Source organism: Bactrocera oleae, chromosome 5, assembly GCF_042242935.1.
Source record: "Bactrocera oleae isolate idBacOlea1 chromosome 5, idBacOlea1, whole genome shotgun sequence".
Classification (NCBI taxonomy): domain Eukaryota; kingdom Metazoa; phylum Arthropoda; class Insecta; order Diptera; family Tephritidae; genus Bactrocera; species Bactrocera oleae.
The window spans coordinates 73907531-73926223 of NC_091539.1; the positions used below are offsets into that span (position 1 = coordinate 73907531).

Here is an 18693-nt window from a genome sequence, read left to right on the forward strand (position 1 = left end):
AGCTCCAGGAGGAAGTCTTCGAAGTCTTTGATTGAGATGCTGGGAGGAGCATAGCAGCTAACAAAGTATATGCCACGTATATTTGCCCATGTGTAACAGTTATGATCTTTGGAACAAGATATAAAAGGTTGACCTTTACAAGACCATATTGCAGCCTTGCCGGATATGTCTGTGGCCCATGTGCTTTCCGAACGCTGGGAGTATTGCTCGCTAAGTAAGGCGACATCAATGTTATTTTCAAATACTGTCTGTTCGAGCAGATCTTGTGCTGTAGCGCAATGGTTTAAATTCAGCTGTAATATCCTCATTTCCCTAACGCCTTTAACATTTCCAGGTACTTGGGGCAAGTCGTACTCAAAACTGTGTGTGCTCCTTTGCGAAACATGCAACTAGGATCATTGGTGCATGACTTCGCTACATGTCCACCGGCTCCACAACGTGTGCATAGAGACGATCTGTCTATTGGGTTGCAGCATTTGCGTGCCATGTGCCCTAGGTGAAAGCACCTATAGCAACAGGGAGTAGGGGAGTATTCCCGGAGGCGGCAGACGGACCACCCTACTTTAATTTTGCCTACTTTAAGCGCAGTCTTGGCATCCTGCGCGCGCAGGCATATGATAGCTATTTGGGTTCCGCTTCGGGTCTTTCGCATACTTTTAATATTAATTTTCCCCAAATTTTGTATTCCGCACTCCTTTTGTAGTGCCTCGCATATCTCTTCGGGTGTAGTTACCTCATCCAAATCCTTGCACATAATCGAGACGTTGTGAGTTTTGGGCTGTATCACGGCCATTTCCCCGACCACTCCCTCTAAAGCGCTTTGGAATGAGTCTGCTCTCTTTTCTGCTTTACTCTTTAATTCTAAGAGCAAGTCTCCTTTCAAGGTTTTTCTAATGTATGTGACACTTGAACCCAATTCTTCTAATCCGCTGTCACTTTTTATTTTGCGGAGAATTTCAGCGTATGATACACCATCCTTTTTGGTAAGTATGATGGCGTCTGGCCTCGATCTGATTTTCTTTTCGATCGGTCTTCTCTTCTTAACGACGTCCACCCATGTTTCGCCTCCGCCAGGTATAATCGTGGTTTCTCTGGGAATTAATTCCGCAGCCTCGTTGCTGGTGGGTTGCGCCGCTTTATTTGTATTTTTCGGCTTTTTTGTGGGTGGTAAAAAGCCTAAAGCCTCACGCATTCTTTTCTGGGTATTTACATCTTTACCCATAGGGGATACCTGAGATGCTTTCCCTACCATAATTCTTTTGGGTGGGTTCCCCCCTTTCTCAGCCTTCGCATGTAGTGTTACTATGCTGCTAACTAGGTCGCGCATTGCCTGGTTTATATGCCTTTGGCCCGCCATCATGCTCTCCAGTTCTTTTATTTTACTACCCAACTGGTTAAAAATTCGGGTAGCTCCACTACTTGGTAGTTCCTCAGAGAGTGTGCCACCTCTAATTGTATGGATGGCATTTTCGCATTCTTTTGTTGATCCAGCAGCGGTGGATAACTCATTCTTTCCATTAGGAGGAGTTCTCATAATTTTTGAATTCCTTCTAAATGGATTCTCTGGAGTGTTCCCACTACTGTTCTCAGAGGCCATACCTCACTGAGAAAAATAGTTGGAAACTCTTGACAGTATGTACGTTCAGTCAGTGCCACTAAAAACCTTGCGTATATTTTTGTGGTTGGCAATGCCAAATTCAAAGGGAATACGAAAGAGGAGAAACAAACAGGAGAACAGCTGAGCGATCAAAACAAAACGGTAGAACAAATCAAGAACACGTTTTGTTTGGATTGCTGTTCAGGGGAAATATAACAAATTTTTCAGCAAAAATTGCAACTATATGCAGGTAAGTGCAAATGGATTTTTATTTAAAAATACAAGTTGTACTTATCTTTCTTTATATATTTTGTGTCCTTTTGGATAGATTCGGTTTACGAAATTCACCGGGAAGCAACTGAACTTATTTGGTGTGGAAAAATAGGGATTCAAAGAAATACCCCAGGACCGCACCTAAAACACTACCACTTCACTTGAATATCGCACTAGTTCCCTCAGTCAGTGTGTGTGAAATTCCATTTGTGGGTGTATGTGATGCATCGAGCGGGCGTATGGGAGCCCCTACATATATGCTGCCCAAGCAGTGTTGAGCAACCAGACCAGTGCCAGCTGATGGCCTTTTTTATATTGTATGTATGTATGTATATGTATATGGATATGTGTGCATGTACACACACACACATGGTTGGTAGTGCTTTGGTGCCATTGTGAGCTTCCAAATAAATGGAAATTTCCAAATTATTCCGTCAGCCTAAATGTACTGCACACTGTAGGCAAACATGACAACTGTGTAATGTCGTTTCCACTCTAATTCCCAATGCAATTTTAACACTTATTTCATGCAGAATACGCCACATGGAAACATGTATGACTCCGCAAAAGCAGGCGTTAGAAAGCAGCTACTGAAACGAAACGAGATGAAATGAAATGAAACGAGTTCTTCCTAAAGCTTTGCCTACTTTCGGGCGCTAGCTCACTCCCAAAATGATTATAAGCGGCTGTGCTTTAGTTTTTTTCTTTTGCTTTTTGTGGAGGTGCATCTGTCATGCCTGCCTACTGCCTACTGTCACTTCATTTGCAACCAAAGCACTCTGATGGGGCGCAGGCTCGCAACGTCGCTTTCATTGTGTTGGAATGCCAAAAACATTCCTATGTTTCTCATTCAAATTTTCCCATTTTTCTATTATCTATGTAGATCTAGAATACACACGTGCGCACACTCAATGCTGGTTTGTTTGTTGCTAAGTTGCCACTGCTGTTGCAGACAAATGCCATGTGGCTTTTGGCCAAGAGCGAAGCGCATCAAAAGAGGAATGGCTGCAAAAATACTGGAAAAATAGCAACCGCAAACTTCAAAGAATATGCATAGAGTGCGAAACGTTTGCACCAGCTACAAAATATAACAACAATAGCGCAACGAGCTAACAATCTCATGCAAATGAATTCAGAAGTAACCTTCAGTTATTATACCCCGAGCATCCGGCGGCTCGCTCCTGACCCACCGCCCATCGCCAGAAGGCACATACACTTTTCTGCTTATCCTTTTATTATATAAATGTCAGTGCTGCCTCAGTGTCCGCAACTCCTGCCCTACGTTCTTTTGCCCGCGCATCTCCGCTTCCGCTCGATGATTTAAATTGTAGCTTCAATTTCTGTCTCTACCCGCTTACATTTCAAATGCACTCTTCTATCTCGGTGGTTCCTTATAGTCCACCCCGACGACCGTCCTACGCTTCACTCATGCTTTGCGCTTTGACACTGTTGCCATTTTGCTTTGCTTTGCCATTGTTGCTGTTGTTGTTGTCGCCGCCACTGTTGTTATCGCTATCCCCGCCGGCGTCACACGTCTGCCATTTAAAAGAAAGCGAGCTTGTGTGAGCGGGGGCATTAAGCGAAATGTGTGGTACTTGCAACAAAAGACGAATTAACGCGGTTCATGCTTCGTTGCACTCTGTTACCGCATCGTGTCGCCACCCCACTCTGCGGCTGTAATAACAATGCCCCGTGGAGTGGTGTGGGATCTTGCTTTGGTGACACTGGCTGGAGATTCGCAACGAGCTGACTGCGAACAATTTAATTTGCATACCCCTCGCCCTACTCCGGACCTCAAGGCGCTCGGCTAGTGAATTGTCGTTGACAAGAAAAAATCAAAAGCGGGATAGATGCCGAAAGGATGTGAACCAACATACGTGCATATAGATAGTTAAAGAGAGTGCTGACGCACCAAATCTGTTGCAAATATTTAAATGCTTCTCCGCCTAATTTCATACACAGCAAAGCAATTACAAAAGCTGACCGTCTGCCCCGTGTGTAGAAGTCAGGTGTGAAAGCCTAAGGAAATTTGGCTTATTTCCCAAAGTGATCCATACAGGCATCTTTACATCGATGTGAAGTCTAAGTCCGCACCTTTTCCCTGTGATAAATCTTTCCATATTTTACTTTAAATTCACGACTTTGTTTGCCCCAGGTTCTATTTCTCAGACGACTTTGAAAACTGAGCCACATGACGAATTTTTCATTTGCTTATTCCATTTTGTTTTAATGGGGAACCATTCTGGTCATCATAACTTTCCTAGAGTCTCTATAATAAACCCAAAACAAAGTAGAAAAGACTCATTACCCTTCAGCCAACAACTCAATCATTTTGCCAGTAGAGATGTGATTTGAAAAAAAATATATTTGCTATAACGATTTGCAGTAGTTAACCTATATTTCAGGCCACTCTTCGCTGCACTTTCCACCGCAGTCCATCTACAAGGACATTGGAACATCTGTAGTTTTTTTATAACACATCTCACCCGCACCAACCAACAAGCAAGACTTGTAATTGCGGAGTCTTTAAGCACGAAATGCCATATAACACTCAAACAGTATGATGAAACAGGAAAGAAGAACAACACAAAAAGCAACAACGTCAATATCTATGAGCCAGAAATAAAACCGAATAAAATACGAGGCGAAGCGCAGCGTGTCGAATGAGATTGCAAGTAGCGATCCTCTTAAAAATCGATTAACCCATTTCCGATAGCCACTGCAATGCGGCGCGCATCCTTCCAACCAATGACAGGCAACTGCAGCAACAGCAACAGCAGCGGAAACAATAGCAAAATCTGTTTGCAAAGTTTCTACCGAAGTGCGAATGTGCGAGGTGGGGGAAGTTGTTCAGGACTTTATTGACATGCTTCCCGAATGCGGATGCAAATGGCTGATTATGTGCGGCCCAACTGCTCTTTGTCTATAAAGAGAACCCTCCGTCGCGTCGCTTACAGCTGCCGACATCATAGCTGCTGTCGTTGTTGCTGTCAGTACAGCACATTTGCATGCGGACTTTTCCAACAACACTTAAAGCTGCTGACTATTTGTTGCTGCCACATCGTGTAACGGCCCGATATGTTATTATAGCGCTGCTTTCTAGTTAAGCTTGCTGTTTCGACTGCAGCTCTTTAAAGCAATGGGAAATTGCAAAGGACACCAGCATTCCGTGCTGCTTGGCCGGCAACACTTCACGCTCGGTTTCATAACTCCGAACGCGCGACGTACTCATCCAGCTGGTGCAGATCGGTGTGTGGGTCGGATGATTGGCAATATGGCGGCGGACGGCGTCCAATAAGCTATTGGATGCAATGCGGCTGAAAGTGACCCGAATTCGCAGTCAATTACAGGAATTGATGGTCGACACCAGGCAAACAGATAAGAGGGGTGTGAGATGAAATGGTTACTTCGAATATGCAATTCGCTTACGTCAAATGTATTGATTTTGCGGTGCCAGTATGGCGAACAAGCGAATCTGCATAATTAGGCGAATTAGTAAAAACGTGGTAAGGATACCATAATGTAACAAGTGGAGTGCGGTTACAAGGCTGACGGATTTGTGGTTAATTATGTGTCGAAGCTAAATTCGCTTAATTAGCTTATATTATGAAAAATAAATTCGCATCAAAGAGCTCATCAGAACACATATTCGAATTTATAGTAGAATTTAAATATCATCCTCTTTATCTCCTTGCAAAATATCCTTACGCCATCTTCTAAACTGTGACTGGAGGATTTTTGCATAACCTTCACTCATATGGGAATTGAGTACCTTTCTAACGAAAGCTCTACTAATGCAACTTCGTCTAGTGCACTTGTTCGTGATGCAATAAGTAAACCCGAATTTGCTAAGGCTTCTGGTTTTGGACTTAAAGAATCTTTCTGGAGAAGTCTTTTAGAACACCATCAACTTGACTTCAGCATTAGTGTGAAGTACAGAAAAGTATGAAATATCTGGAGAAATACAAAAGCCCGCTTTCACATGGGACTTTTGCAACTGAGTAAAATTTCCATTCCAACCAATTAATTAAAGGATATTAACAGGGACGACACTAAAACTAGTATGGAAAAATCGCACAGCGTGAGTGCAGAGAAAGTAAAGCATTGAAAAGGTGCAGGTTCGACAGTACACATTTGAATAATTTCAACGGGGGAACTACCTCACGACGAGGAAATTTGCCTCATGAAATATTCACTTTATTTCAATTTTAGCAGAAAAGAATCGGTAAAAGGGGATTTTGGTGAGGGAACCAGAGAATGAATAACATGCTACTTATGTGATTTTTTTATTTTAAATTAATTTATACTGACTTATAAGTTAAAAAATATTTTGAAACATTTATTTAAATAATTTGTGTGTGTGTGTGTATTTATGTATGTATGTATTATATATATATATGGCATCATTAAGGAGTAGAAAAGGAATTGATTTGCCGTCGGAAATGTTACATATTTTTCGATTAAAACTATACTCGTATATTGGGCTATTTGTGTTCATATTTACATGCAATGACCTTGGAAAATATAATTAGGTATGAGAGGACGATTCTGCAATATATTAATTGCCATTTCTACATATCTATCATATGTATGGTAAGTACTTTACGTTGCATGCAACAAGGATTTCTGTAAGCTAAAAAATTGTATCTATTAACTTTCATTTTCAGTGTATGGAGAGCTCATAATCATAAGCATATTTTCCTGGTTTAATTTGAGCCATATAAAAAGATGCCAGACTTGAAATTTCAGAGATTACAAAGTGCATTGAATGCCATTACACATATTTGTTAAGCAATCGAAGTAATGAAAATAATTCCGTTAAGCAAGTAAACAGAGAAGGCGAAGGCGAGCAAGGTGGTAAGCTCTTATTACTCACAGTCGACACATAAATTAGCAAACGGCTTCGGTCGACAAAGCGTGCCGAAAATAAGCGAACGCCCCGCACCGACTCCTCGCCACTGTGGTGGGGAAACGGGCACTAAATGTCAACGTAACTGTCACCCTGGTAATAAATTTACAACTGGGTACGAAAACTAAGTAGCCACTGGCTCTGTGTGGCATAATTTTAGCACCGACAACAAAAACAAAATCAGTACACTCTGAACTGTTTGCTCGGGTCGCTGATGGACGAAGCAAAGGCGGAGGTTTTGGTATTGCCAGCCGTTATGCAAATGAGAGATGCATATATGAGCTTGTACATAATTTTTATTAGCACAATAAATACAGCAACAAATGCAAGGAAATAGACAGCAGCAAACGGTGGCAGTTGAATTCAAAACTTTGACTATAAAATTTCGCAATTTATCTTTATTTCGATAAATGGAGAAGAGGGGGTGAGAAACCCCCAGCCTAAAAGGTGTAAGGGTACAGCGTGAACTTAGAAGCGGGTGGGGTGTATCACAATGTCTTCGGGGAGTTTTCTTTAAAACTTGCTGACTTCAATATTTTCAAACGCCACAACAAATACAAGCAAGAAACGAACAAGCAAAGCAACAAAACAGAACGGAAGCATAACTGTGCCACTGGACGAATAGGCGACACCGCATCCCTTCATACACACATACATATATCAATATTGAGTCAAAAACTTTTTGGCTTCGGAAGCATTTTCGCCGGCGCACATGTGTTTACCTCCCACTTGGTACGCCTCAGCCTCGGCGCATTCCTCTTCAAATAATACAAATTCTCTAGTAGGTATTGCGAATTATTTACCGTTAGTAGCTGTAAAATCGCCTTTGCTCCCAGTTCAGAAGAAAGTCTTATTTTTACATTCGCAGCCCTTCAGCTTCAGTATTTATATTTGGAATAAGAATGTGTGTGGCGTTCGAATGAAAAAGCACATACACGACCTATTTCGCTTGCGCTCCTCTACACCTCGGTGGCACGGAACGCGGACGACGGGCCACCTGCTGGCGCCTCATTTCAACTAATTACGGTGTTTATGCCATCGTTGTGGTCGTGCGCACATCAACCGCATTTTCATGACACATAAAACAGTGACAACAACAATAACAGTGGCAGTAACAACAATCAGCGACCAGTAAAAGTAACTGTGAATGTCAGACGAGAGCCTTTCAAAACGCACCAGATGGCGGCAACCCTTTTTACAACTGTTTATAATGTTGCCGCACCATCCTTCGCTCTTCGCTGCTCGCAACACCAAATTGAAGAGCAAAAACAAACGTAACTTGGCTACATCCGGAGTACGAAACAGCATCTCAAGGCGGTTAACATTGAGCTGGCGATTAGTAGAGCGGCTCGGGCCGCGCTCCCTGCCATTTTCCGTCGCCCCCATGGGCAGGTGCTACATTTGTACTTTAGAGGGAAACTTTTCAAGAAGCGTTTGCGTAAAAGTTATTTGGATAATGGCTCAGCACTTTGGGACGACAACAAACAAACATGGCCTCACGAAGATGGCGGCTACATTGTGCCACAATGCGAGAGGAAAGCTAAAGCGAAGGCTCTGACCAAAAGTTGTGCGTGAATTTCGTACAAATTATGTGGGTAATGTGATTTATGACGAAGTAATTTTATTAGCGCAGGACAATTTTATTCGCCCGCCGTAAGCGCCGGCGCCGAAGTTACGGAAATAACAAACAAACAGCGCAATAAGCGATTTAAGCAGAAAAGGAGTGAAGCGAAAATTAAAAGTTAGCACCTCTCCACAACAACAGCGTCGCTGAGATGTAATCGGGTTGGGACAAGTCTCTGGATGATGCTGAGTTGAAGCAGGATAACGTAGAACAGCCAGAGTGACTGAGTGAAGAGTAATAGGTTTAAAATTTTTACGAATAGCTCTTAAAAGCAACACGTGTTTCCATAAAGAGAAAAGTAGAATTTAGGGCTTACTTTAATAGTTTTAATAACTTTTCGTACTTTATTTGCGCAAAATGAAAACAACGCTTAAATTGTAGAATTTCCAACCCAACTAAAAGCACAAAAGTTCCAATGAAATGGAGACATGTAAATGCAACTGACTCTAACGGCAACTGATTTAAATCTGAGTTTCTGCATGGTGCGCTAATAGCCAAACGCACCGAATGAAAGTTTGTAAAACCATTTCGGAAAAAACGAAAGCTCTGAGATCCCCACCAAAACACCCTCCAAACAAAGCAAAAATAAACAGTTACTCGCCCACACCCAGCGTTTCGCTTTTAGAAAATTAAACAACCTAGCTGTGGCATGCACCCCCACTAATCAACGCGCACATACTCGCCGATAAACGTGTATGGAGCGAGTCAAGACAAAATACGCGGTGCAGTAGTACTAAGGGAAAAGTGTTTCCCCAAATTCCTGCTGCACATGTTTTGTGGTTCTGGGATAGCACGCTATAACGTTAGAAACAACAACATAACTTTAGTCGGCAAAAACACTTTGGGAAAACTTCCTGCGCATTTACACGCACACTCACTACGCTTGCATTGGCTTTACGCCCCGCCGATCAGACTGCCACCAAAACCTCCAGCTTACACGCATATACGTACTTGCCGCATAAGGCATGTACCGCCACAAACAGCACAGCCACCGGCGCGATGTCAGACTGCAAATGAAAAGATCGAAATTTCCGACTGCAAGGCTCCCCTTCATCATCAGCGCTCCGAGCTTTCGCGCTTGGTTATTTGGAGTTCTGCTTTCAATTTATTATCTACCATTATACTTCCTCAGACCCAACCACTACCGAGATTTATCTGTGGCACGTTTAGTGCTTTTTACATTGCAGTGATTCACAGTTTGTGACCGCGTCGTCATTGATTGAAGGAAAATCCCTCCGTCCAACTCTGACCGCACGAAAGTCTACGCAAAGAGGGAGAACTTATGGAAAGAAAGATAGTGATGGGCTATTTAGAACAACGAAATACATCTAAAGGCTTCGTGTAGTCTACCAAATGTTCCAATTTTAAAAAATTTATTACACAAATAAATAAGGAAACGCTGAAATGTTTTTTTTTCGAAAAGTCTATGTATTTTAAAGACACTGGGAGAGGTGTTGAAACACTAAGATTCGATTCGAACTCAACCAGAGATACTGAGTAAGAGCCTGGGTTGCTCATAAGCAATAATCCAATATACCGATGGGACTTAAAATATTACATTCGAAAATACGCATGGTTGTGCTCCGAATTGAGCCGATTGTTACATCAGACTTGGAAAGGAATTGCCTCAGCCATTTTCTTTGGTTCTTCCTTACATCAATAAATAATTAACGCTTATGCATTCCAGTAATTATATAAGTAAATAAATCTTTGCTTAACCCTCTTTTAGTCTTGTTCGTGAAATATTCATGCTATGAGTCATGCCACTGCAGATATTGTCCATTCAATAAGGCTTCGAAAGTAGCAAAGGGATCCTTTACTTGACAGCACACTATTTTCTTACAGAGATTGCTTGAAAACATCAAAACAAAACCACCCCTCGCGGACTGGATCCCCCTTCCGTTAAATGAGTACACAGCGGCTTAAAGGACGACAATGTCCACACATTCAAAGACTAATTTACACACACACGCGCTCGGAGTGACGTCGGAAATGTAGTTTGTTTAAACAGAAGAGGCAACAACGGTTGTGGCACCTCATATGAAGTGTTTGCTTTGCATTAGCCTAAAAAGGCATCAGTTTGTATAGTCACACACACATACACACATTTCGGAGCACACTTACATTAGAATTTACTGTTTATTTCTAAGATACAGTTATGTAAACAGTGTGGGCTCAGGTGGAAGATGCGTAGCGCATAAGCATCTATCCACATATGCATGTATGTGCATGTACATATGTGTGTATAGAGGCGAGAGGTAATGTCTGTCTATTTGAGTGCCTCAGTGTTTGCAAATGTCATTAAATCCCTTTTCGCTTAATTAATGTAACAAAGGCTTGCGGAAAAAGGCTTCACAATGGCTGCCATTATGCTCACCTCGTTATCCGGCAACGCCGCAACACCGCAACGCCGCAACGCATTATCCGATGTATTATAGCAAATCTGTCTCGGGCTAATGACTTGTGTACCAAATCCGCAAGAGCGTAAGCACATTATACTTATAGTTATATAAACGTGTATTTGTATGCATGTGTGTGTGAGTGTTTGATGAGCCGTCATGTGGATGTGGGACTTAAATATTCAATTTGCCTTAATAGCCACTGCTAAGCATAAATGGCGGACAACAAAAGAAAGCAAGAAATGGTCGAGTAAATTTGCGCTCCAAACTTAATGTACGCCAACAACTAGATAAGTACTGTTTACTTACGCATATGTGGGTGTGCTTGTGAATACGAGTATAGGCAAACGTATTTGTAGATATTTTCATATTCGTCACTGAATGCATAACTTTTAATTGCTCGCACACGCGCACGTACAAGGCGCTCTGCGTGGGTGCGGGATATTCTCACGAAACTCACCTGCAAAGTAGGTCAACATGGCGCTTAGGACGACTGTTACTAGTATTAAGGCGATACTCAAACATTTCCAGGAACATCGGTGCTGACAGCGCTTATCTATGTGAAACCTGCAAGAGAGAAAACAAAAATACAAGTATTTTAAACCAATACAAACACATTTATGGAGTTCATACAGGTGATTCTGTGCCACATTTACTAAGATAGCAAGGGGATGAGTGCGTGACAAGTGAGCCCAGAGCGAAGAACAGAGCAACAGGCAAATTAAAAGTAAACAAAATAAAACGGTTGTCACACATGCCCTCCACAGGGTGGCACTATGTCTGCGGTCGGCCCATCTGCACTATATTTTCATTGCAGGGAACTTAACGGCAGTTCACAGTGATTATCTTAATAGTGTTTATGTGCAGTTTTAGTTTAAGTTGCGGTTGCAGCGGGGATTGGAAGTGATATGCTTCTGCGTCTGTTGAAACCCTTTCCAACTGTGTGAATGACGGACCAAATCGATGCAAGCCGTTTAAACCATTGCACATCAGCTAACCACAAATTTCTTGCGAAAGCGTATTCCATATTCTGTTCAGGCACACCTAAAATGTGTTTAAGATTTTTATACATCAAACGCCCCCATTTACGAAAACTCTCTCGATCAACGCGCCGCAAAATACAGTCATAAATAGTAATAATTGTCGAAGGCATTCGCGCCACGTGATTTTGCATACATTAGCTAGTGGCAGGTGGCTGCTGCCCGGTCAGTAGGAGCCAGTGGGTCATTTCATTTCAACTTTCCATCGCTGCGCATTACTTTTCTTTTGTCAGTTAAGCTTAAAAACTGTACTCCCTTAGGCGAATGGGGCTTCCTCATCACCTGACAACCGCAACTCGTGGTGTAACAGTGTGAACGCGCGTGTAACTGCAGCGCGCAAGCTCTACTCAGCGACGTAGGTGAAATTATGCGCTGAAGCGTTTGAGCTTGTGACATTTGTCGTGGTCGTGAGACATGCCACAAAATAACTTATTTGCCTGGCAATGTAGCGGCGGTGAGTGCGCCTATTAGTGCGACGGCAACGGCAATTTGTGTCAACTGTTGTTGATGCAACTAGCCGGTGTCAAAGCAAGCACTAATTTGCATTTCAAATTATGGAAGAGGAAAAAATGGTGAAAATTGTCAACACTTTGCACCGCTTTATATGCAGTATGCTTGCCACATACGTATAGGTAGCTTGCAGCATTGATGCGTCGTCGCGCTAGGAGCTGCGATTGTGGCAAACGGCACACTGCGCTGCCAAAGTAACTAACAACAACAATTGCATGTACGCTTGCAGCACTAAGCCGCATGCCCAGCCCTGAAACTTAGTCAACTGTCAGGTGAGTTATGATGCTAGGCATTGCCGGAGCGTCGCGAAGTGCTAGGCGCGAGTCTGTGATGAGGCACTTAACACTGTCTACAACCAATGACCAATTTCCCGTTGTGTCAATAGAAGCAAGCCGGCGCACAGCATTAGGCAACAACAACAAATGCCGGCGCAACATGCAGTGGCAAATAATGAAGAAATTTCAATGCATTATGCCATACTAAGAAGATGGCAAGTGGCAAGCACCAGCAAGGCACGCAAATACTGAGGGAGCGTAGTAAATGATCTGCGACAGGGATGCGTTCACCTTGCAGCGTCACGAAAATATTACATTACATTAATGTGTTGACAGTGTCAACTTTTTGCGTCGCGCATTTTTTAAACGCCCACTCCTACCACACGAAATCTCGGGGTCCTCCTGCCACAAGAAGTTTCTTTCGCACGTCTTGTAAAGCTAAAAGGTTTCAAATATGACACGAAACATTTGTGAATACTTGAAAACGGGCAGAGGTTGCATGCTGTGTGACCCACCTACACAACACCGCGTGCAAGGCTCTTTGGAGGCAAACTAGCGTGGCACACATATAAAGTAAGCAGACAAAATGATGAAGTGTGAAAGTGCAACGTGCACTCATGGTGTACATGGTGATGTTGCACGCACGAGTCGCAAGTGCGGTGTAAGGCGGTGAAGAAGGTCTTTGCAAAGCCATTGGATGTCACTTTGACTTTTGCAACATGGCGCGGTGAGTGGCGGTTAATTGCCTGTGGGTGGTAACAACAGTGATAATTAATGTGGCAACTCTGGCTGCATAACGGCGGGTTCGAAAGAGGAGCAGTTAAAATTGTAGGTGTTCAATGTGATCAGTGACGACTAAAATGCGGAGAACTCAAAAACATCTATTCTTCTTCTCTTTCATAGTATTGAAAGAGTAATAAAACCAGAAGCATTCAAACCAAGTGCCGTGGTTAAATGTCAACTACAATATACCTATTCAGCGGATCTTATTTGCAATTGAAAAGTTGGTAGAATTAGAGATCGCTTGTAGCAGTGGCAAGTCTCGATTCCTGACAAATACATTCGCTCTCTGCAGCTCTCTTAACCGTTCCTAAGTCATGAAACTGCTTGTCCGCTTTAAGGCTTCTCTGCCATAAATGAAGACTGCCGCTGATTAATTCTTTGTATAGAGACAGTGTCGCATTCAGATATTCAGCTCATTCATTGCACTTTATGCATTCAATTTAATGTTCCGTTTGGTCGTTATTGCTGCCACTCTTTCTTCGCTGCCGTCATGCTCGCTCAATAATCCTAGCGTACACGTATTTTTACAGCATTTTAAGCTCTAATTCCCCATAAGCACCAACTTAAGCCGGCGATTTTCTGCGCTCTGTAAATGTCGTCTGTGGCGTTGCAAGTAGCAATAGACGTATGTGTGTGCATGTGGCAATAGGTACTGACTCCCCTCACTTCGATAACAGTTGTGCGAAGCAAACACAAACTAATCCCGCTTACATCTTAAATCTGGCAATTCTCGTTGATATCGTTGCTCCGATGTGGCGGCTCCGACCGCATCTGCCGCTTGTCGGCACCAACAGCAACAGGCAAAAGCAGATGCACTTACATTTACGCCCGACTGATATTCTACGCGCTCAAGCCACACGCATAAACAATATTTATGGGTTTGTGGCATGTGGCAATGTTGCACAAATAGGTAACCCAACATCCAAGATGCTGCATGCGTGTGTTAAGGTGGATTTTCACGAAATACAAGTATAATTCTGTTCAGAATTATCTACAGCAACTTGAAAGCTTCGCTAAACACACACTCGGCTCGGTCCAGCGCGTGCGGCAATTGATCAGCAAGCGTGGGCAGGAATATGAAAGGATGGAGAAAAATGTCAATTGTAGACTGTAAGCCGAGATCGTTAGTAATGCCATCCATTTGGCTAAGACTTGGCAATAAGCATAATCAACATAAAAATATATTAAAGAGATACGTGCCAAACAGTGGCACGACTAGCAGAGTGTTGCACCAATGCCACTACCACCGCCGACAAATGCATGCTAAGGTATATTGGCAATATTAAAACAGCGCCACGACAGTTATAAATCGCTCTGCTGGGTTGCTGTAAGATTCTGCCTCAAGGCGTGCCATCGATGCGACTTCGGTCCTGCTGTGCAGGATGGTGGCGTTGGCTCCTTCACACTTAACTTTAATGTGCGTTCGTGCTTCATTTGTTGGAGTTGCACTTGCATGCAAATGCAACGAGGTGTGAACGCAGTGTGAAGGATAAGAAGGATCACCGCTGCGACGGACTTTGTTCGCGTTACGACGCCATTGTCGGTTGTTGGTGTCTTCTCGCTTGGCTTTGCGCGCAAATGAGAAAATCCGCGCTGCACACAAATGAAGTTAATGATGATTTGCAACGGTGCAACAAGCAAGCGGTGGCTGCAATGGTTATGGCAACATAAACGACGGCCACATAGCGTACGTGGCTTGCAGACTTCTTGGCTGTTTATTTAAAGTTTTGCAATATTCTAGTGCCCCTTTATTTCATGTTCATTTTCATATATGGCAACACTTTGAGGGCGCTTTTAAATTCTAGTTTAGTGCAAGATCTTTCTTAATAGCTTTCGCGACTGTTTGTGACTTTGCGATTCCTTGGATAAAAAGCTACAGCGATTTTAATTACGCTAACCAAATATAGCGATTTCTCTAGTACATGTACTTCCAACGTCTATCAGCTACTAGGTGATATGTGAAATTGCAAACGGTACTTTAGCAGAAAAAAGAAAAATGTCATATGAACTTATAACTTTAAGCAGTTTTGTAGTTTGTCGCTCCTCCTGCTTCACTTGACCTGACTTACTCATTCAAAGCCCTTCAGAAGAGAAACAAAAACAATTGGACTGTGCAAGAAGCCACTTACCTGGATGGCGAATATGGCGAGTAGTGCGGTGTATGCGCTGAGTGCGAGTTTCGCAATGGGAACCCAGGCATCACCAAGGGCTGAGAGCCGCTCATCTGGCAATGAGGTCCACCAGGCCCATTCATTCCGGGCCCACCACTTCCTCCAGGTACGCCGCCCCCACCGCCGCCACCGCGATCGATGCCACTGTGGCTCAGCGTGTTATTGCCTGTTGACATACTTTGAGCCATCTGTTGTGGATGCCCGACCGGCATTGGGCCCAATCTGTTGAGAAAGAGAAGAAAAAAGCATATGAAAAACCAATTTAATAAATATTTATTTACGAGCATAAAGTCAGTTGGTCTGCTCATTACAATGTTTGTTGTGCCCCAGCTGATACTTGTAGGCATATTTACAGTAACAGCACCCCGCACAAACCCTGTTACAGCATGTGGATCGAGCTAGCATAAATACATGCATAAATGTATTAACTAACAACAACAAGGCCAACAAGGCTTCCAGAGTGAGGAGAGCAAAAAACACAAATGACAACAGTTGCTTTGGGCACTCGGAAATGCCTCGCTTTTTTATTGACGCAAAATACATTTATGCACTCGTAATATGTTGCGTATGCTTTTTTGCATGCGACTTGCAACACGCCGCAGCATGTGTGCGTGTGTATTGTACGTAGTAAAAATGGCCATTATGGCGAGAGTTAAGTAAAGCGGAAATTTTAAATTAAAAAACATAAATCAATAGGACTCCCGTGGCACCGGCGCCCGCTGCCCAGTCGCAATGCAGCGTTGTGCCATCGGTGGCCCACCAGACGCACGTCCGGCGGCGGTGCGCGGCAGCTGGCCAAGCGCCATTTCATTGTTCATTGTTGTTTTTATTTACGCTTTTCACGTCGCCATTGTTGCATTTGCGCCGCTAGTGTTGCACTGCACAGTTATCGCTGCCACATTTTGTTTCTTTTGCGCGCCATATTATCGGCAACATTAAACGGATGTGCGCCTACGGCCACGCGGCCACACGATTACAGTTCAATGGAACTTTCTACATGTCGCGGGCTTTCCATTTATTTATTTCGTTTATTTGCGCACATTGTGAGAAGGAGCGTCGAAAAGCGTACTTGCTTGTAGTTGATGTTGGTGCAAAACATAGCCAGCTTATTTATTGCAATTGCCGAGCATTTGCCTCAAAGGACTTTCGAACAGATCTACACTGTTTTAGATTTCAGAGGTCGATTTTCGACGGAAACCACAGTAGCGAATTTATAATAATAATAGCCCAATGAATACCCTCCTCCCGCCCAACCGACGCGAAGGGCGCAATCCGCATACGTGCGGAATTAGCCGAGTCAGAAAATGCAAGAGAGTTTTTTAAGTGTTGAGATCTAAAACTGCTCAGCCACAGAAACAAAAATTTCAAGAGCTAAGATTTGTAGTTACAATATAATAAATTCTTACATTTTCATTTATTAAGAGAAAACAATAAAGTCTTTTTAATTTTGAAAAGTGAGTCAGATAAGTCAAATGTGCTGGAATGAGAATTAAAATCATGACATATACGGCGGAAGGGCTCGTTTAGTTCAAAATTTGATCTACAAGATTTTAACAGTAAAGGTCTAAACTGCCTCGAAAAACGAACCGGGATATTAAATTTAATTTCAGACAGGAGAAAAGAACTGCAAACAGTTCCATTCAAAAGTTTCACTAAGAATATTATGCCAAGCATATCCCTTCGACTAGAAAGTGTAGGTAGATTAATAAGTTTAACACGACTAGTGTATGGAGGTAGACTTGCCCTAGCATCCCATTGGAAATGCGCTAAGGCGAAAAGTAAACATTGTTTTTGAACAGACTCTAAGAATTTGCAGTACATTTTCCACGATTAAGCAGATTTAAACAATTGCTTTAACAAAATAAGACCGAAACGGATGCTCAAGCAAAGCCCGCTTCAGCACGGACAGGCAACTCCACAATTGACAACCATATCTTTTATACCCACAACAGCTCATAACTGGAAATGTGCAAGTATACACACAAATTAAGTTCACTCTCATTTGAAACTGGAAACCACATCAAATGTCGAACTTTCACATGAAAATTATGCAAAAAACTCTGCGCCCTTGCAGTTGAACCCAGTACACTGCTATAACGTGGCAGCAAGGGAAAGCCGGTGGTAATATACCTCTCACATCTGGCCATCAAAATGGGCCGGTCACTGCCGAGCAAGTGGTCGTCAACTTCAGCTGACCGCATCGCTCCTTTTTCCATTTGAAGTTTTGTCAGCTTAGCTGCTCACTTAGGCGGCAGCTTACCGCCAGTGCAGTCTGCGCTCGGTCTATTACCTTATGTCTGAGTAGCCTTGTGGCATGTGACCACATCAAAACGCCGGCATAGACTCGCTTTATGGTCGAACAACTTAATTTAAATTGCTTAAATCTTTTTTTGTTGCTAATAAATCACTACCACACGCTCTGACAAACAAGTCCACCGGCCGTCGCATTTATATGCCCACTGCAATACATATGTATATATATACGAACGTATGAAGCTAATAAGGGCACTGGTGTTAGACATCCACCGAGCAGACCCGCTGTTGGCATACAATTTTGTTATAAAATGACTTATGGCCTCGGATGGAGGGGTGAGAGGAGGATATGGAAATTGTCCACTTGGAATACTGACTTTTTCCATGCTTCATTCAGTTATGCACGTGAAGCACACATCGGCCCACAAAGCCACGTACATAACTCCACATGTTTCTATGTTTGGTGCGTGCGTGTAGGTGTGCCCAAACATTAAGGGCGATGGAATGTGGTAGCATTAATAAATTAGAAGCTATGAATCAGTAGAAGTGGCATCGCAGCGGCTGGTCGAACTGGTTCGGCTGGGTCGAACAAGGTGAGTAGGGGCCTTTGAATTGCTTTGAATTGCTCGGTGGTGTAAGGTGGTTTGATGGACTTTAATGATTTCCATTGCCTACAGGATTAGGAGCTCAAGTACAAAACGTGCCTGTTATAGACACTTGGTTTGCAGAACGCTCATTTGTAAAAAAAGGATCGGAGATCGGACTAATGTTTCGGTAGGGCCGAGAATACTGACTAATTTTCGGCTAAAACATATCCAAAGCATTAAACTACAAAAATGTTATGACAATAAACAGCATT

The 18693-nt window shown here is 43.0% G+C and overlaps 1 protein-coding gene and 1 long non-coding RNA gene across 5 annotated transcripts in view; one reads left to right on the forward strand and one right to left on the reverse strand.

The window, feature by feature from the left end:
* The window catches only part of Ten-a (tenascin accessory), a 219474-nt gene that overhangs the window by 75377 nt on the left and 125404 nt on the right, over positions 1 to 18693 (reverse strand). For all 4 annotated transcript variants that reach the window (XM_036365139.2, XM_036365141.2, XM_036365143.2 and 1 more), the window contains 2 exons: positions 15540 to 15803; positions 11263 to 11369 (listed from right to left, as the gene is read on the reverse strand). In XM_036365139.2, the coding sequence (XP_036221032.2) occupies positions 11263 to 11369; positions 15540 to 15803 (371 nt within the window). The remainder of the gene's footprint in view (positions 1 to 11262; positions 11370 to 15539; positions 15804 to 18693) is intronic.
* LOC138857411 (uncharacterized) lies at positions 1662 to 2299 on the forward strand. Its single transcript, XR_011396482.1, has 2 exons — positions 1662 to 1847; positions 1926 to 2299. It is a non-coding gene; the product is annotated as an uncharacterized lncRNA (long non-coding RNA).